At 31.2% G+C, this 21,807-nt stretch overlaps 1 protein-coding gene across 1 annotated transcript; it reads left to right on the top strand.

The window, feature by feature from the left end:
* Window positions 1–4,486: 4,486 nt before the first annotated feature.
* Window positions 4,487–6,056, top strand: LOC113401201 (lipase 3-like). Its single transcript, XM_026641019.2, has one exon. The coding sequence runs from the start codon at window positions 4,677–4,679 to the stop codon at window positions 5,901–5,903; it is 1,227 nt and encodes a 408-aa protein (XP_026496804.2). The 5' UTR covers window positions 4,487–4,676; the 3' UTR covers window positions 5,904–6,056.
* The last annotated feature ends 15,751 nt before the right edge of the window (window positions 6,057–21,807 follow it).

Raw genomic sequence — 21,807 nt, 5'->3', positions numbered from 1 at the left:
TGGCCTTTACAGCGTCACCGAACGTTGGGGCGAGTGTTAAAACTCTGCCTTAAGGTGAACCCTTTTGGGCTCGAGAGTGACGTTCGTCCTGAGGGTGTCTGTGGGAGAACCGCAGCCTCCGACGCGCTATTTATAGGCACGCTCCCGTCACCCCGGCCGGCCGGTACCACCGCAAATGCTACGTTCCGCAATTTTTAAATCTGTAATATCTTCGAAAATATTCATTTAAATCATATGCTGTTGAGGGCCATATAGATCAATATTAAATCAACAATGTATTTAAGGTATTTCATTGGATAAGGATTAATGCTGTACAGGTTAAAATCGCTTCGAAAATTAGCCAATATTTGTGGTAAAAAATAAATGACAAAAAAATGTTTATTGTGGGTTATCTTTAAGAGATAGACATATACCATCGCTGACTTTTTTGTAGACATTTTTGAGGTGTACAATTCTGTAGTACATTACTTTGATCTATCTAGTAGGGTTCAGCCAGCGTTTACAATGTAAGCGCAAAAAATGTATAAATTTACGACATCACATTAGAAACTTTTAAAATTATCAGTGTTACTTAACTATTGTTACCTTTTTCTGCGGGTATGGATTTGAAGAAAACAGTTTCGTTATATAACTATTTAATTGTAGAAACCAAAATTTATAAATCTTACAATAAGTTTAGTTACAGCTTTTGTACTATAGATAATTAAAAAATATGCCAGCTAGACTCAGCATGGGTCACTTGGGATGGGGTACATGTCAGTCACCTCCTCGTGGTGTACCCTGGGCAACGGGGCCGGCTTGAGCTTGCTCGTCGGCCACGGCTAAGACTGGCGGGAGGGATGCCGCCGGGCTTCTCCTGGTACGTCCCTGATCGGCGTCAGGGCCGACCATGTGATCGGCCTCGTTGGCTAGGAGGGAGTGGGAGGGCTCGCTGCTCGAGCCTCCCAGGTGTTTTACACCGGCGATCAGCGGCGGAGCCTACCATATTATCCGCCGCAGGGCGTCAGCTTCGTTGACGCTGAGCCTCCAGTGGCGGACTCGGGGGAGTTCGCCACATTCCCACGTGGAGGATGAGGGGTAAGACGCGCACTAGGCGCGCTTACCATGAATATTCAGTAAAACAAAAAAAAAAAGGGTCACTTGGGATAAAAGGAATGTTTGAAAACTCAATGCATTATAATTTAACTTATTAAATATTAAAATTTAGGCGCCACTGACGATTCAAAGATTGTATATTTAATTATTTAGTACACCGTTCACCAAGCCGGTGTATAAGTTTGTATAAAAAATTAAAGTGGGTACATCACCAAATTTCCAGCTACATGTGGATATTGTTTATATCTAAGGGAACAGGTATGCCATCCTTGGAGTTGCACCAGCAGCTATCTGGATACACTCAACCAGGAAACTGCAGCCGTCCACACTTAATATTTCAAATCCATGTGGTGGGTAAAAAAAACCCTCTGCAATACAATATATACAGGTTCAATAATCAAGTAAATAACCAAGAGATAAATACCTTTAACGAGGGATGTAAGCAGTAATTTATCTTTTGGAGGTTCAAAGTCCTGCTTACTCTAAATGACGATTTCAACTCCGGAGAAACATTCCAATGGGTCAAAAATCACTGTAAATTACAAATTAAACATTACATAACAACTACGACTTTCTGAATTGCAAACCAACGCATTTAAGCAAAAACAAGAATTAAAAACTTACAATTTTTTAAAGTCGGTAGAAATACGATGTATAAAGTTTTATCAAACTTCAAAACTCCATTATAAATATATTCTGAAAAGATATATGCCGTTAAAGCACTGAAGTAATAATCAATCACAAATTAAGAAACTCAACTATTAAGGTAACTCACCGATATATTCAGTATATCGAATTTGAAGTTTGAATTCGTTGTTGAACCGAAGATGTAAAAATACAAAAAGAACGAAATCGAAAGTTCTTCAAACTTTGAAAGATTGCGGGAGTGTGGCCAGTATAACCACCAAAATTAAATGGGAATTATATCCATATTTAAATCAAAGAAATAATTATTTTATATAATAAAAGCCAATTATAAGGCAAAATAAATCTGTCATAATAAATTTCCGACATTTCCATACAAATACTAACCCTTTATTGGACGACAGCTAATAAATTAATCTGAAACGATGCGAAATGACTTCTAGACAAATATAGCAAACGAATTAGATAATAAAATCCAATTGTACTAATTATTTCACTGCACTGATAAAATAAATGTAATTTATTTTATTATTTAAATTCAAAGAAAATGCCAAAATGATGTATTGGGCTAGCAATACCAATATATGGGAAGTGGGAAATGGTTTAACGGCACGGATTGACACTTTTGTGACGTTTTATATAATTTTAAAAAAGGTTAAAATTATAAAAATATTTTTTAATGTAACACTATATTGTCTTTCTATTATATACAAAAACCTTCCTCTCGAATCACTCTATCTATTAAAAAAAGCCGCAGCAAAATCCGTTGCGTAGTTTTAAAGATTTAAGTATACAAAGGGACATAGGGACAGAGAAAGCGACTTTGTTTTATACTATGTAAAGAAGATGTATGTCATCCACCTATTGAATTAGTAGAAATTTGTGGTTTGAACAATTTCCAATTTTTGACCTGCATTTGAGCCCCTAGTCAATGCCTCTAGGCAACTCAAAAATGACCTAAAACCTAATAGATAATCCGGCATTGATATATTATATATGTATATATACAAATTTGTTAAGTCATTTAGACGTGATCGCGAAACTAAACGGCCATTAACTTCCTGATTTAGTAAATTTTCAAGGTAAATTTTTATAAAAGGTCATTGAGCTACTATTTTATATTCAGTTATTATCATTGTGCACTTGACTATTAAATTTGGATTAATAATCTTTGCTTTTTTTAATAAATTGTGAAGTTGTTTCTGATTATATTCGCGGGATATCGAAGTCATTGTCAGTTCATCATAACATACTGTTTTATGGTAATCATCAGATTAAAATCGTTTTTAGAGCCAGAGTGTGTATGATGAATTTCCTAGTTTTGAGGTCAAATTTGCGTTTTTATAGGTAATTAATTGTTATATTAGGTATTATTAATATTATATTTCCGTGGTCATTATTTTTTTCTTTGTATACTCGTATCTAATAATAGTCTAAACAAAATAATATTATCCGACGCGAATAAACACATATTTTAACTAGGTAATTAAATCAGTTAGTAACTAATTAAATTTTGTACTGCAAAATAAATACCGGCTCTGACCGAATCCCGAATATTCGGCGGAACTATTCGGCCTGATTATATTTGCACGTTCGTCACAAATCGCAATCGTCTAATATTGTTAATGCTAAAGTAGAGTTTGACTGTCTTTCATTGAAACGAATTTGGTATGAAGTATACCTGAACTCCCAGATAAGACATAAATATATTTTTTTCTAACACACGACAAGCAACTAGTAAAACGTGAGCGAAACCGACAACTAGATAATATTAAAATAAAAATAGTAGTTCTATTTTCAAATCTATAATTTATATAAATAAAAAAATTTAAAATATGTTGTTTTAATTTGCTAATTATAATACCCAATTTTTAATTTGATTTTGTGAGTCGTTTATTTTGTCATAACTTAAGAATATACTTAAAAAATACCTAGCTAGCTTACATTTTATTAGTTATAAGGTTGCTTTCCATTAATGCTAAGATAAATAAAGAGAAAAATTAGGTTTTCTAAAAACGGCATTGTACGTTCAGGATTATTAAAAGCATCATAATTAATTTACTGTGATTTCGTTATTTTTACTTGTGTGTTTTCAGTATTTGATATTCGGCCGAATATAAATAATAACGGATATAAGTTGCAAATCTTCAATTTATTTATACGCTTTAAAATATATTTTTGCAGTTTAATTATATTATATAACAATAAAATGACAGCGTCGTTTTAATTAAAATAGTCTTTGACCCTGGGTGGTGAAATTGTTTCTTCTAATTTACTCGAGTTAATTTATTAAAATCAATTTGCAATTTTATATTGTCAAATATGTTAAAAAGTAAAATAAAGTTACTGCCTAGAAATATCCCACTGCTGGGCTATGGCCTATCTTTCATTTTTGATGAGAAGGATAACTGAACTAGGATGAACTTATACAAACTCGCTGCTCCAATGCGGGTTGGTGGTTAGATTCCCCAAGATGTTTTCCTTTATCGTTGAGCACGAGATGAATTATAAAAACAAATACAAGCGCTTGACCGGTTTTGAACTCAAAATTTTAGGTAAGAATAGAACCATTTAAAATAAAAACGTATTCGGTTACGGTACAGTCTCCGTAGCTATCTAGAACATTGCACATAATAAGTTCGTACTTATTAATAACCATCTTCTTCTTTAAAATCGGTTAATAATAACACAACAGATAGGTTTATGTGAATAACTCCACCGTTTTAAGTTAATACAATATTTTCATTGACAAACTTCGAATATTATTAACAGATGATCATCGACTCCATTGCCAAGTTCGATATCAAGATCAACCAGTTTTTTTTTTTCATGCATTTAATTATTATCAACATACTAACATTGACTTTGGCCATTCGGTGTCATTACCTTAAGATTCGTGATTCCGGTTACTTGTATTATTACGGTTCGTTATTAAAATGAATATTTTTTACGCAAAAAAATTGTGGCTTGTGTTGTTTTTTTTAAACATTAGTGGTGGTACTTGTTTCTTCAGTTACAATAATACAAGAAAAGCGAATAAAGGAAGTAATCAAAGTTCCGACGTGTTCCTTAATTCGTTGCAACTGTTACAAAAATATAATTATCCTACAGAGGAGCATGTCATAGTCACCAAAGATGGATATAAATTAAGAAGTTTCCGTATACCACGGAATGGACCACCGGTGTTACTGGTTCATGGAATTGGTGACAGTTCGGATTGTTGGTTGGTGCTTGGACCGAAACACTCTCTAGCATTTTTATTAGCAGATGCCGGATTTGATGTTTGGTTATTTAATGCAAGGGGTAATAGATACAGTAAAGAAAATCCCAGAAGAATTAATCAAAAACAGTACTGGGACTTTAGTTACGAGCAAATAGGAATACTAGATCTACCTGCTACAATAGATCACATACTTAATACAACACGTCGCTCAAAACTGACGTACATTGGATTTTCTCAAGGAACAACCGTATTTTTTGTCATGTGCAGTATGTTAGTCGAATATAATTCATTGATTGATCATGCTATATTATTGGCACCGGTGGCTTGGATGAAATATACAAAGTTTCCTTTAATTGATTTTTTCTCACGGAACTTAAAAAATTTGACATTGTATGCTAAAAATAATAAGGTGTACGAAGTTTTTCCTTTTAATCATCAATTGAATAAATTCCACGCTACCGTGTGTCAAGTAAATTCGCCCTTTAGATTGTTATGTGAATTAGAATATTATATAGACTTTGGGTTAAAAAAAATAACAAATTTACTGGCAGATCGTTTGCCTGTTATAGCTAGTCATATACCGGCGGGCTCGTCGACAAAGACATTTTTTCATTTCATTCAGGGATATGCAAATAAAAGGTTTCAAAGATATGATTATGGAATTGAAAAGAATAAGAAAAGATACACATCATTATCGCCACCTGAATACAGTGTTTCGTTGATAAGTGTACCGATGACTCTAGTTGTTAGTGAAGTTGACTGGTTTGGGGACATAGATGATGTAGGCATATTGAAAAGCAAACTAAAGACCGTAGAGAAATACATTAATATAAATGAATCCGTTCAATTCACACACCTTGAATTTGTTTATGGTTCTCGTGTGAATACTGTCATTAACAAACCTGTGATAAATATTTTAGAAAACTTAAGAAATAAATGACATTGCATTTGGTAATATGGCATTGATAAAGTTGTCCAATGTTTTGGTATCCTTATAATTAACTGTTATTTTATAAAGTTATCCAATAAGTTATGACTGATTATGTTTTATATTATTGTATATTTATAGTTGTGTTTATAGTATCAATAGTCGTGTTGTTAGACTTTTTTTGTCGTTTGTTATTTTTCTTATATCGAAAAATAATAATGGATATGCGTGCCAAGAATTCGTTATAACCGTCAATAATTTTTTTCCCAGACACTAAGTCTTGTGTTTTATATATTTTGTACCTAACGCTGAACAAAGCGACTAAGATGTTATCGGTTGTGAATAAGTAGGTTTCATTATATATAATATTAATTGAAAGATAGTTACTATGTACCTAACTAACTACCTACTAGTTTATAAGTTTAAATTATGAAAGTTGTAAAGATAATATTTAAATTAAACAAATACAATGTCAACACGTATTTGGGTCTTAAATCATGCTAAACATTATTATTAAAGTGTAAAAAATTATTAATAAGCATGTGTTGTTACTTTTTAAATAACTTGTATACCTTGATCGATCAATGTCACAAAAATTTTAAATATTCTGATCAAGGTAAGGTAACTGCATAGGCAGTTGATAATAATATCTCAAAATTTCAAATGATTTTTAAAATAATATGTTTAGATCTTAGGATAAAATAGAGTTAACGAATACATAATGATTGTGCAATAAATTATTCTTGAGTTTCATTCAACACGTGACTTCTCGGTGAGAATTAATTTTTGATTCTTCATCGGGTTAAGGGATTACTTCAATATTATTCAAGTTTTAGCGATTAACCACTATATCGATAAATTCTAAATAGACTTTTTCCTCAGACCAAAGAATAATCATCAAATAATATACTTAGCTTAGGTCAAATTAAGTTGTTAGAGTGTGTTGGTATGCGTAGTCATGACACATTACAAGGCTGTTGTTGTTCACATAGATTTATCAGTGTATTATAAAGACTTAACAAATCTTTTAAAAACGTCTCGCTTACCATTACTTCAATATATATTTTTAGTAATACATACTACGTTTTGCTTCTGCGCTTAAAAATGTGATTTCAAATTACCAAATGTGATGTTATCTTATCCACTAATAATTTCAAAAACATATCTTAAGATACGAATCTTATGGTAACTAACACAACACTCAAATTCAATTCTTCTGTTTTAGAGTATGAGCTAAAAATTGTCATATATTTTTTTCATTTTTTAACCACAGCAATTAGTTGGTGATTTGTTTATAAAAGACAGATATACATTGTCATTATCTTTTTTATAGACATTCTAGAGATTTATATATTTTTCATTCATCATTTTGCTTTATAGGTTATATCAGAGATCTCTCCAAATTGCCCTGACCGACAATTTTCTGTCCGACTACGTTGATATAATAAGATTTATCTGAAAAAATCTACAACTTTGATAAAAATATAAGATATAGCGAATTGCCGCCCTAAAATTTTGTACATAGTTTTTCCTTGTAACCGACAAAAGAAACATAAATAATTTATTTTTTATTAATAGATATTGATAAATAAAACAGCACTCATTTAATTAACGACAATTAACTTAAAAATACAAGTTAAAAGTTTACCGAGGCGACATTTAAAAATCTCTCAATCCTCAAGGCAAATGAGAACTCACTATGGCTATTGGCAACCACGTGAACATACATAAAAATATATATTCAACCTTGTTAAAAAAAATATAGCGGAAAAAGGAAGGCAATATTGTAGATTGCAAGTTATGTAAGTTATTTCAAGGCACTAAATTATATCACTTGCAATGTGTGAATATACAGCAATTCTTTGTTCTATACATATAATATATCAAGAGACGGTCCGCATGCTATGATCTATCTATGCTTAGAGTACCTTAGAAGGTTAAAATCTGAAATGAGATTATCCAAACAGGAACCAGAGTTTCCGACATACATAGCTGGCGTAATTATGAGACTTAAGTGGCAGTGATTGGTCACGTAAGTTTTAGGACCAATGTTTTTGGAATAGACGAGATCGAAAGTGGATCGATCGGCTAATGAAAAAGGTTAACTACTCAACGCGTCAACAACGCCCTTCGGCCAGTAGATTTATGAAGTGAAGATGATGGCGGAACCCTGGACGGAGAATCGGATGCGTCTTGTCTTTCGTCCTACAGTTGATTACGTTCAGCGAAATGACGATATGTGAAAGTGATTATATCATAGTTTGTTGCGTATGAGTTCCTATAAAATTTATCCCATTCAGTTAAATTATGCCGGATTTTTTATATGGAACTAGCTAATAGTTTCATACAAAAAATCATGGCTTTTATAAAAAATATATACATACAATATTTAAATACAATTGGCAAATAGTTCTATATAACTGAAATTATGTATGAAATAAGGATTATAACTTTTTAATGTTTTGGTATAAATAAAATTTTCGATAAAATATTTCTGTATAAAGTTAACGTCGCCGGAGTAGACTGGGCCGATAAAACTTTCGAGGTGTAAATATTTCATGAGTCGTGCCCTGGCTTGAGGGAGTGCGCTCTCAATGGAACGGACTAATTTAGTTCCGATCAACGTCTATTTAAAACTATCAACATTGTTTTTAAATGGTAATTATAATTATGGCTGAATTTGTAAATTTTATTTCAACAAATACATTAATTCATAAACTCTGTAGTTGCATTGTTATGAATTTTCAATGAAAAAAAGTATCATTATGTAACAAAAATATAAGTAGGTTAACCTTTAATGTGAACCAAATGTAATGCTTCACTGAATGTAGGTTTTAAATTCGACATATTTTTTTGAAATAAAACCATTTTTTTTTCAAATTATAAATACTCCTATTACTATTTGCAAACGAGATGAAGCTAACAGCAAACCTTATATTACGTTACATCGAACGTATCTAATTGAAAAGCGGAGTTGGCAACGAACACAATGTGAAAAACGGAGAGCAAAACAACAGTGGATAGACTCCACATACCTGTGTGTGTGAACGCAGGACCAAAAATTAAAAAACTCGATCTGTCTGCCGGTGTCGGAAACAGACGTCCAGTTCGGATTGCCTCTCTACACTCAATTTAACGTGGAAAACACTCTGCTTTGTCCAGATAATGAACACGACGGGCCATGTTGGTCCGGTTAACAGACTCTTCTTCATTGTCACCTCGGCTATTGACGAGGCTTTATAATTGTAGGCGTAAGCACATGAGTGCACTGTATGATTAAATATGACATCGGTTTTCGGTTTTCGAGTTTAATTCGTTTTATCGGGGAGAGTCATGATTTTGCCAAATAAATGATGGCATTTTGCCTGTATGAATTTGTATATTGTAATATTATGTTATTGTTATTATGATTATAATACTAAATTTTCAGTAATTTTTTTTTCGAATACATCTGCAAGGGCACAGCCATTAATTTTTGAAATAATAATATCTCATTTTTCCGCAATTACATTGTATTAAATATAATATTAAAAAATATAAACACTTAGTATTGTTCTTTTGTTTGTAAAATTTACACGTCTATTTTTGTTTTCTTTTTTTTTTAAGTAATTTTTATTTGTATATATTTGGAAAATTATTTTCCTATTCTAGATAATATTAAGAGAAATAAGGGATCAAGTAATACTATTAATATTAGAGATGAAATTACTAAATTTACTAAAAGTTTACTTTTTACTAAATTTACTAAAATTATTTAAAATGACTAAAAGTGAATAATTTTAAGATATAGTTATAGTGCGGTACTTATAATAAATTCCAGACATAGATGTCTAAAAATAATACATACAGCATTGTTGAAAATCGATATCTCAATAATATTAGATAAAAGTAAAATCTGTCAACTAGAGCGAATAACCAGTAACCATCAACGCCGGGATCTACAAGTTCAACAGAGCATTATGTAATACCAATATTGAAATTAGCTTATATCTTTAATTCTATATACAGATAAATAAGTAGGTATATACATTATAAAACTTAATACTATAATGAGTGTTTTAGTTTTATTAAAAATAGTTGGACAATTTTGCACATTTTCTTTAAATTATTTATTAAATCGAATTAATGTAGTCCATACTATCCATACTAATATTATAAATGCGAAATGAGTCTAGAGCCTGAGAAAGGACATAGGCTACTTTTTATTTGGAAAAAAGTGCTGTAAAGGGTTAAAAAGGGGGATGAAAGGTTGTAAGTTGTTGGAAGTATTGTCATTTTTAGAACTAGAAGCATAAAACTTATATTTTAGTCTGTACTCTTATAAACTAAACGAATTTTGGAAATTCTACCTCAAAAGGGGTGAAATAGGGGTTGAACGTTTGTATGGAAGTCCGTAATTTTTTAAGATAGAAACATGAAACTTTATTTTTGGGATACTGATTAAAAAGGAGTAGATAAAATTATAAATAAGTGTTTCTGCATATTCTATTCCTACGGGGGTGAAATAAGGGTTGAAAATTTTGTATAGAAGTCGGTAATTTTTTAAGATAGAAACATGAAACTTTATTTTTGGGATTCTGATAAAAAATGAGTAGATACATATTTACGCGTTTCTGGATATTTTACGCCTAAGGGGAGAAATAGGGATTGACATTTCGTATACAGGTTAGTCTGGAAGTCCGTCATTTTGAAGTTAGAAGCTCGAAATTTTATTTTTGGGCTACCGATTAAATATGAGTTTATTTGCATTTAAGCGTTTCTGGATATTCTACTCAATGGCTAAAATACACACCAATGTGCTATACAAAGAGGTCTTACATTAACGTAATATATTAAGTTAATTTGTAAATATATTCATATTCTACGCGAGCAAAGACACGGGTAATAGCTAATGAATTATAAAGCTCTAAGTACATTACATTACATTAATTTCATATTAATTATGAATGAAATATTAAAATCAAATCTATTTAGTAAAATTAATTAGCTCTTCAAACGTTTCTACATCTATTAACAATCTTCAGAAATAAAATAATGGTTCCAATTTTAGGTTTATAAAAGGCGCCACCTCACTTTTTATAGCAATCATTATTAAACGAGAGTTACAGACCATTAATTTCCCTGATATCAGTGATACTATAAATATTTTCAGCATATCAATGAACAAACTAAATGTATATTTTTAGAGAGAAAAATATAAAATGTTTGTCGAAAGGATAGAATAAATAATAAACAACTGTACGTGAAACCTTGTGAGTTTTTAATATTTTTGTATTCAGATTATTTTATTTATGGTTTCCTATTATTTCTTTACTTGAAAATAATCAAAACAAAACATCATAGTTATTATCTAAAAAACTTCAGGTGATAAAAGTGATGACATCTAATCAAAACATAATCCGTAAAAAACTTGCTACACTAAGTAAGTAATATATATTTTTTAATACGTACTTAATATATTTTACATGATTACAAACAAATAATAATAAAATCATATTTAATTTCCTCCTTAGAAACAAGAATAAAGCCCAAAAGGTAGGTATTTCCTAACAATACTTTCTAGGATCGAATTGACTTTTCATAATTGAAAGGGCGTATGATATGCTTTTATTCGTATAATAAGTTATATTTATTATAGTTATATTTATTATCCTCATCTACAAGATACAAAAGACTTACTGCCTACGCTTAATTATATCTACGATTTAGCCGAGTTGATTCTATTCCGTGTAATATGTCGTAGAAACGTCTTTTCATTCAAATACGTTGTGGCTTCAGATGCAAATGTGTAATTATTGTCTTTCAAACACTCACATCAAAGTACCCTTTCAACTTCACATTTCGAGAAAAATGTGTCGTTTTAGACGACTTGTATTTTAAAAATAGAAGCACTGTATAAAGGGTAAAATTGATTCCGAATATATATAACTTATAAATATAACCTTGTAGAAATACGAAATACTCATTACGAGCATTCCCCAGAAGTTTAGTTTTGTGTGATTTATTTTATTCTTTTCAATTATTATTTAAATTATTAACTATTATTTATAATAATTGAATATTGCATTTTATTTTAGAATCTAAAACACCATCCATAGTATTGTATTAGTATTTTTAATGTAAGTATCAAACCAGTCTTACGTGTTAGGCCTATTTTAGGTAGAAGTAAGTTATACCAAACCATGTTGTACTAAAAACATTTTAAAAATTCCCACAAAAATAAAGTATTTAATTTTAAACTAACGTTGTGATAAAATATTAATTCGACAATTTGTAGACTGTATAAAGTCATATACCTACCGAATCTATTGAATAAATTGTTAGTATATTTTTTTAACAGTAAACCTCAAAACGAAATAGCATGGCACGTTTTTCGATCAAATATACGCTAGTTTAACATGGTAGCAAAATCAGTCCCGAAAAATCAGTTTCAGCGCTTTAAAAACCTCAGGTCTACAATACAAATTCTCGTTTCGCAAACCAGAGATCCGTGTTTCTATTTCGATTACGGGACTATTGAAAATAAAATATAACCACTATCATATTTCCACGCGACAGACGGAAATAAAGCCTGCCGACAAATCGACACGGCTCCATCGCTTCACGCTCTCGGCGACAAAGAATTCATGCGAATAGTACCTACCTATATCTCCAGTCCTCTTCAAGTTTAACAGACTTCTAGCTTTTATTATGTAAGTATTAAATTGGCAGTGTACAATATTTTTACTTCTATGTTGATAGTTTAGTATTATTGATTTGGTAAACGCATAGTTTTTGTTTTTAATATATGTATATTTGGCTACTTGGCTATATAAAGATAAGGCGAATTGCTTAAAAAATACATGTTATAAGCTTTTTATTTTAAAGTTGTTCCAATCTATTTAAACATGTCATAAAGCAACAGCATGTAAATGCTGCCCACTGCTGGGCTAAAGGCTCTTCTCTGTTTGAGGAGAAGGGTTGAAGCTTATACCAACACGCTGTTTCAAAGCGGACTGGTGGATACACATGTGACATAATTTCGATGAAATTACACACATGCAGATTCCTCACGATGTTTTCGAATTATAAACACATATTAAGCACGTGAAAATTCAGTTATGCTTGCCTGGGTGTGAACCCTTTTTTGAACTCATCGGTTAAGATGAACGTGCTCGAACCATTGGGCCATCTTGGATCTCAAATATTTTATATGAGTACATTAATAAACTTCTGGTTGATTATTCAAAGTGCGTTATTAAAAATATAAAAAATATCGCTTGTTTTGAGGTAGTGGGCTAATATTCCTGCGGTGTTAATTAAATTTTAAGCATATTAACTGGTTTCGCAGAATTTTAGTAATATTAATATAAAATATTCCGCTAAACATTCCGTTCTTTATTAAGGAACTTTAAAAGTTATACAGATAATCTGATAAATTGTAACTGGTATGAAGTGAGTTAACTCATCGTTTTTATGAAACAGACAGGCGTAAGGCGTGGGCGATCTGGGCCACGGCCTACGTCCTGGTTGATAAAGTGTTTATATTAAGCGAGTAGAACTTGAAAATTTAATATCTTATAAAGTACGAAAAAAAAAACAATATGCATTTTCATAAATTGAAAAACGGGTTTATAATCTCGCTCGGCGATGAAGAATAATTTCGAGAGAATCTATCACACGTGTATCCACCAACCGGCAACGGGGCAGCGTGAGGGAATAAACTTCACATCCTTCTCCTTTAATGGCGCGGAGGTCTTAGCTCAGCAGGGATATTTTTAAAGACAGAAATAAACATGAAATGTTTTAATATAAAAACCTATGATGAAATACATACATACATTTCTGGGCTCGGCCCGCCGCAGGCAGTCGATTCGAAAATTGACTTTTATGCGAGCTCGAGGAAGGTAGTGTTAATAGACTTTATTCTTTTTTCATTTTAATCTTTAAATAAAATAACTAAGGAAATATAATAGATGGTCGAGGAATGTGGTTTCATCATTTTATTAGAATATTGAACGGAGCCTTCATTGGATGAGGGCCAACTGTAATAATAGCTTCGTAAGCCAAAACTTGCAAGCTTATAGGACATTTGGTATTAAGTTCAGGTAAAGAAAATAAACTAACTGTAATACGAGTTCAAATTAAATAAGTAAAATATTATAATTAATATTTACCCATAAAATAGTTATGAACATTTTATACGTAGAAATCATATATAAATAAAAATGTGGTCGCTATGGGACGCCCGCCGGATGTGAAATATCGATTTTTTTTGTTATGGAAACAATTTAAAATGAAAGAAAACCAATAAATAAATATGGAGTAAGACAGATAAAAATAGTAGCTTTTTTATTATTATAATACAATTATATTGTATGAACGAAGTTTATAGTATACGCACCACGTACACACAAGGGAATACAGAATTGCGACAGAGGGTGCATGACGTCATAAAAGATCGTCATAACGTTCACTATCACGACTCAGTCTTTAGTATTAATATAAAATTTATTTTATTAATAGAAAATTTAATAGAAAATTAATCGTTATACGAGCGCATAGCGTTAAAGACTGTACACGATCAGTCCTTAATCAATAGGAGGAATATTCCGATCTATGTTTTTGTAATAAATTAAGCAAAACATTATACAAATTTAATATTAATCTACTTAAAATTACGGCTCAAATTCGTAAAACCAACTGTTCTTTAACTGTAAAGCTATATTTGTCACGTTATAAATGGGTTCTTTGCTCAATAATATGTTCTAATTTGTTTAACGCGATCACTCGGTTCACCGGACGTGTGAATCTTTCGCCTAATTAACCCTTTCAGAGGAGTGCGCCACTTCAAAGTGTCGTAAATAAACCATAATGTTATATAACCTGTGACCGATTGAACCGATGTGCTTAGTGAAGTGTTTTATTTGCCTAACTTAACAAGTGGAATAGTGTGCTTTGAAATATAGCCATTAGAGTGACGACGGGGAAAGGTAGGTATAGGTATTTATATATTATTAAAATTGAAAAATACATTTATAAAAGTATAAATATGTGAATTATGGTAGTAGTTTAACAGTTTATCTACCTATGTGATAAATCAGAATTTTAATAACGAGTATAAAAATTAGGAATACAAAAGTTATATAAATGCTGTACTAACATTGCATACAATGCAACAAACTGATGTATTATATTTTTTATTATATGTACCTATTCATTTAAATAAAAATCAGTCTTCGATTGCAACTGTCGGATATATAATATAGTATACGATACAATAATATATTCGACTATTTAAAAAATCTGCTTTGTACACAAGTTTATTGTGGATACAAGACAAAATCCTTGATTGATACTTAAAGGACGCAGTTGGTAACTATTAAAATAATACAAGAGAAGCGAAAAATATATGTAGAGTTTATTATAAAAGATGCGTAATTCCGATTTCTGATTTCGCAGAAATAATACATTTATTCAACTTAAGCGTCATTTTAATTTGTATAAGCGTATAACAATTTTATTTAATTGAATTTCAGCAGCGTAACAGAGCAATTGTTTTGAAAGCTTCATATCAAATAACCACTCTATAGGCTTTTCTGATGAAAGCCTATACGCATTATACAATTAGCGAAAAAAGGTTTCAGGAGCACAGATTAATAAATTGCATAGGGTTTTGGCGTTAAAAGCTTTTAAAAAATATTCTTGCAATATCGTGACAAAAAAAAAAGATTTATTTGAAAGATTTAGAAAAGCGGGTGCTTGTCTGTTTTTAAATAATACATCTTATTCCTCACATTACTAATTTGATTTAGAGTCGGATGTTTAGTTGTTATGATAGAGAAAATCAAATAACCTGGGGCATGTTTGAGCAACAAAGCGTTATAAACCAACCATTCGAAGATATGTTAACTATGCACACATAGCGCGAGGCAAAATATAAGCAATTATGCCCATATCCACTGGTTAGCTTATGAAATATTGATAGGCATTTAAGTGTTAACAATTTAAAATCTCATAAGAAAGGCAAAACAAATGTAAAAAACAAACCAACAATTTGGATTATTATTACCATAATCACGATTGCGACTTGTACCATTTTAACCGAATCCAAGAAAGGGGGATGTTCTCAATTGGATGTTTAACATTTGTTTGTGTATTCGGGCATAACTCCGTGATGTATAGAATTGCAGGGTTTGCAGAATTATTTTTTTATTCGAAAGAGGGTTATTTTGAAATGGTCTCAAATAAATTTCGTGATGCTATGATGATTAGTTTCGGACACACACAACGGAACTCTTCCATTACAACCGCTTATATGCTATTGAAGTCGTTTTTTTTTAAATTATATTATGACCTCAGTTAATTGTTTTGTCAAAATATGTAATAAATTATATTTAAAAATGAAGTAAATTCAAAAAAACAGAATTGAATAAAATCACTTTACAATTTTGCTGCTTAGAATTAGTCTGTCGTCTAGAAGTTGATCTTTCTGACAAAGGAAGCCGCTAGCTTTAGCTTGCTGTAATGCGATGACAGCTTGAAGCTATCTACTTAAGCCCGGAAATGTATTGCTTGACGTATTATTTATGAGTTTCTATATAAACATTATTCGTATATATTTATAAGAATATTTACTGACAGCATACTTTCGTCTTAAAATATTGTTATAAAGTGACATATCACATAGATAGAGCGGAATTGTAAATTTTATATATTACTAGCGATTCGCCTCGGCTCCGCATTAAATATTGAGAAGAATGATATGAAGTAAAAATAAAATTTATACCAGTGAAATATTTTATAGAATTGGATCAATATTTTCGGAGATCATTCCGTACATACATACAAACCAATTTTACTTCTTTATGATATTATTATACGAAGTCAATAAAACTACGCTTCACTTTTTTTAATAGCCAGCCAGATAGCTAGAGATCACCAAAAATTGGAACTGGTTGCGACAAATATATAAAAGGCATAATATAATCACGAAAATTTAAAGTGTCTTAAAGAAAGCTCGACATGTCTAGGAATGACTAAGTTTCCCATAGTCAAGAAGTAGACATGGAAAATCACACAGTGTTTATAATAGTGCTGAACAGATAGACAGGACATCGACAATACGCCACCAACCTTCGGAACTAAGATTTTTATGTCCTTTATGCCCGTAGATTGGCTCATTCACCCTTCCAACAGGAACACAGCATTACTAAGTATTGCTGTTTGGCAGTAGAATTATATTATACGATGAGTGAGTCGTAAGGCACCCATTCAAACAGGCTTACATAATGGTAACCTATCACTAAAATGTATATGTCTTATTAACAATTTTATTAGATACTTAGTGACAGGTATTTGTGCAAGCCCGCCTGGGTAGGTACCACCCACTCATCAGATATTCTAACGCCAAACAGCAATACTTAGTATTGTTGTGTTCCGCTTTGAAGGGTGAGTGAGTCAGTATAAATACAGGCACAAGGGACATAACATCTTGGCTGCCAAGGCTCATTGGTGTAATGTAAAGAATGGTTACTATTTATTACAGGATCAATGTCTATGGGCGGTTGTGACCACTAACCATCAGGTGGCCATCAGGTAATATTTACAAATTTCGTCATCTTTATCTTGTACTAGATTTCACCCGCGGCTTAGGGGTTGGCTGTCAGATATTACTTACATAATATCTTTATAAATTATAGCCTATGTGTTATTCTGATATATAAGCTATATTATTGTAAAGTTTCATTAAACTGAATTGAGTAGTTTTTGCGTGAAAGATTAACATATATCCATACATACAAACTTTCGCCTTTATAATATTAGTAAGGATTTTCAGTTTTAAAATGAACATTCGAAGCTCCACAATAACGCGAAATATATATTTAATAATATGTTATTAGGTTACAGAGTTAAATTGTCAAGTATCTCAATCGGAAACACCTTAGTCCCCGGTTTAGAGATAAAGAGCATGTAACGCGGTGTTAAGCGGGTTGATGAGGGCCACGAGTTCGCCTGTTCATGAATTATTAACAGGCCGCGACTACAGATGAGGCTGCTGTGGCTTCGAGTTTTTAGATCGCTTTGAGAGCAAAGTGTGGTTCCTTCTATTTTATGCAGTGGAACAGTATAGTAAAGAAAACCATGCAAATCTTTTGACGCGTACAATTTTTTACGTTTCAAAAATTATTATTTAAGTAGTCAAGTAGATGTAAATGATACAAGTTTATAAATAAAACACCGTCTACGCTATAGTATGTCATTAAAAACAAATGTGATTTACGTCATACTGTTTACAATAAACTTGTCAGAGTTAAGGTATTTTATAAACTATCGATACGCTATGCTTGTCTAAGCATTGGCAATATTAGTCTTTTATAAGGATCAACCACTTTACTGTAGCATACCTGGTCGTAAATTTTCAACAACCGATAAAAATTGTAAAGAGATCTTTTCGATTACCATTCATTCATTTTGGACTTAAAGATATATAACACAATCATTCTATATTATTCTTAAATCAATTGAAATCGTTACTTTTATAATTTATAATAAAAAAAATTAAAGGAAAAATTACCACCCACTCATCAGATATTCTACCGCCAAATAACAGTACTCTTTATTGTTGTGTTCCGGTTAGAAGGGTGAGTTAGCCAGTGTAATCACAGGCACAAGGGACATAACATCTTAGTTCCCAAGGTTGGTGGCGCATAGGTGATGTAAGGAATGGTTAATATTTCTTACAGCGCCTTTGTCTATGGACGGTTGGTGATCACTTACCATCAGGTGGCCCATATGCTCGTCCGCCAACCAATGCCATAAAAAAAAAAAATATGTATAAAACATTAAAGTTATTTTGTTAAGGTTTGTTGTAATGTCATATATTTTGGATTCCTTTTAGTTTTATTTAATTTGTTGTCTCGCATGCTCTTCAAATATAGTAAATATTATTATTATATTTTTATTAAAATTACTATTAAAATAAATAAATATTTAAGTAGCTTGAAACCAACACATTTTAAACGAGATTTAAGTCTGACAGTTCTTGGATTCTTAATCTTTATGAATAGGTACTCGAAACAGCTTACTCAACAGACCATAAAGACATTCTCCACAAACATTAGCTACCTAAGAATGGGGGTAACTAATCGTGTTTAATTTTGATCAGGTTAAAGGTTGCTATATCGTGTTTTGTTTTTGTATGTTGAAATTATTCTTTGAGATCGAATAGAGACGGATGAATTTTCTTAATTTTGACGGATTAAAAAATTAAATTTTTAATAATATTTCTTTTTAAAAATCGTTATTTTTAATGAAGACAAATTAATATTTTAATTAGTCAGTGTTCGAACACTATGCGTCTAAATATTTTTTTCGTATGTTGTCTTATTTGCATATTTTAATATTTATGAATTACGTACGACCATGTGTCAATTTTAAAAGTTTAATGTTGAAGTTGAAGGCTGTTTAATTGTGCAATATATCCGAGTTCAAGTGTTTTTTTTAATGTAAATATTTTAAAATGCACATAATTAATGTAGGTATTATCGTTCTTAAATTGTTCGGACGATATTATCAGAAGGGCAATTAAATACATCGTCGATATTAAAAGTAGGTTTCAATTTTATTGAAAATGGCATGTCCCCAGGTTTCCGCTGCCTTACAACGGAATAATGCACGTCCCCGTGACAGCGGCATCACATAGCTCCACTTTGAGGAAATAAGATGTCACTCATCGTTTGGCGGCGATGCCTAGCGGATGCGCTTCGTGTCCTGTCATGCTAAAGAACTATTTTTACTGAAAGAGAACTCTATTTTGAAATGTATGCATTTTATTTTTATTTTATTATTAGCTATTAGTCACGTTAAATATGGATTGTGCATGTTTCATTGCTCATTGGTTAACGTTTATGGTTACTACTCCGCTATTTAGAGCAATAGCCCGAGATTTATGTAGACTTACTTTCTGAATTATCAAGCCGTCTAACTATACCAACTATGGAGTTCTATACTACAAGTACCTACTACCTCTTAGTCTTAGTATTTATCATATAAATTTTTCATGTAATTTTTTTTCGGATAAGTACCTAAGTTCTTGTGATGGTTTTCTTCTTGTCAAATTCAGTTTAATGTATGTTTTTTTTCAAGGATAAGTGTTTTTAGTTTTTTTTTTCTTATAATTTAATTTCATTTATTTTAATTTTCGTGTGCACGCGTGTGTGTTTATGTTCACTCAATAGTCAGGGGCCATCTGAAAATCAGTGTTGTGCATTAGCACAGCATATACTGAGATGAACCCCTTGCTACCTACACTGTATTCCTTGAATTTAATTATTTTCTTGTGTACAATGTGTGTGTGTAGCAAAAATAAATGGTTTATATGGTTTTATATGGTTTTTAAGTAAAATTGTTATGCAATAAAAGTATTATAATATTTAGGAAAAAGAGTTATAGATTTTAAAGATAAAATATTACTGTCTAGCTCTTAAATTTAGTAAAAGGTGAGAAAGTAATTTATCGTACTTCCGTTTATTGTTTCAATAAAAAGGTGCATGAAGACTGTTAAAAAATATCTCGTACTTACTGAACAATTTTTAATATTTTCATGTATTTTAATGTACGATGAAATATACGTTATATCTAATACGTTTAGGTACCTCGCATCTCCATTATCAAATCAACGAAGACATAATAATTTTATTTAATTCGTTTAAATATAAACTTTCTCAAAGAAAAATATAAACATGGGTGATTTATTAAAAATTATATTGATGAACACTTGACAACAAGACAGCATGGGTCATTGTTGTGGACAAGCTTAGTTAAGCAATCGACCATCGTACTTTTTTTTTTAATTCCTAACATACCTGTTACTTTGCAAAGGTCTGAAAATTACATCACAAAATTATATCTAACGTATGTAACTAAATTCAAATATATTCGTTATTAATGATAAATATGTATTATAAATCGTTAGTAAAATATTTGTGATTAAATTAACGTTTAATTAATTAATGTTTTGCTATTTAGTCCTCGTTCGTATGACGTTAGCAAAGTAAAATTAGACGATTCTACGATTTAGTCCGTATTTAGGAATACATAAAACAACATCTAGAAAGTCGATTCAGTATGTTTTAGATACAGTTATTTAGTAATATCGAGGTGATCTGATGATGGAGTCAGATCTTCAAAGATTTTTAGTAAGCACCTCTAGTTTTGATATATCTGGTTTTATCGAGTCCCATACATTTCACTTGGTAATGAATTCTTCTAATGCTAGCTATCAATCGGGTACCTGTCGAGTAAGCCTACCGAGCTTAGGATCATATGACTTGACATAAAAATAGAAAGAAGGAGGAAATAAGGATTTCGCACAAAATAATAACAATAATATTATTTACATTCTTGTATAAAAATCACTGTCATACAACTTTCGCCATAAAAAGTTTCGAGATCCTGGGAAGAGACTAGTTAGACGTCCAATTCAATCAATATTTGAATCTCGAAACTACAGCTTGGTATTCGACAATAATTTATAAACAATATTTATCAATATTGACCCCAATAAACTTGTACATTTTGGATTTACAAAATAATAAAAATGTTTATTTTTTTAAACTACTCTATGGAGACTGATAATAATGGAAATCGATAAAAGTGTTGATTATAACTTGGAAATATTCATGTGATACGTTTTTTATTTATTGAAGTGAAATTTGATTTAGTATGGTGGTAAATACATTTTGGTTATACGTTTCATATGAATATGTGTTGCACGGGATCGTCATCTGCTGGCGAGAAGTGAAATCCGAATTATTGTCTATGGATGTTGAGAAATGAATGCAGCTTGTATTGTTATTCAAACTATATCGTTCGCAGTGTCATTAATTATTCCAACTGTAAATCAAATTTAGGTAAAAACAAAACGAAGTTAGTT

This window comes from Vanessa tameamea, chromosome 7, assembly GCF_037043105.1.
Source record: "Vanessa tameamea isolate UH-Manoa-2023 chromosome 7, ilVanTame1 primary haplotype, whole genome shotgun sequence".
Lineage (NCBI taxonomy): Eukaryota > Metazoa > Arthropoda > Insecta > Lepidoptera > Nymphalidae > Vanessa > Vanessa tameamea.
Note: the sequence above shows the minus strand (reverse complement) of the source record. Positions and strands in the feature narration are given on the sequence as shown.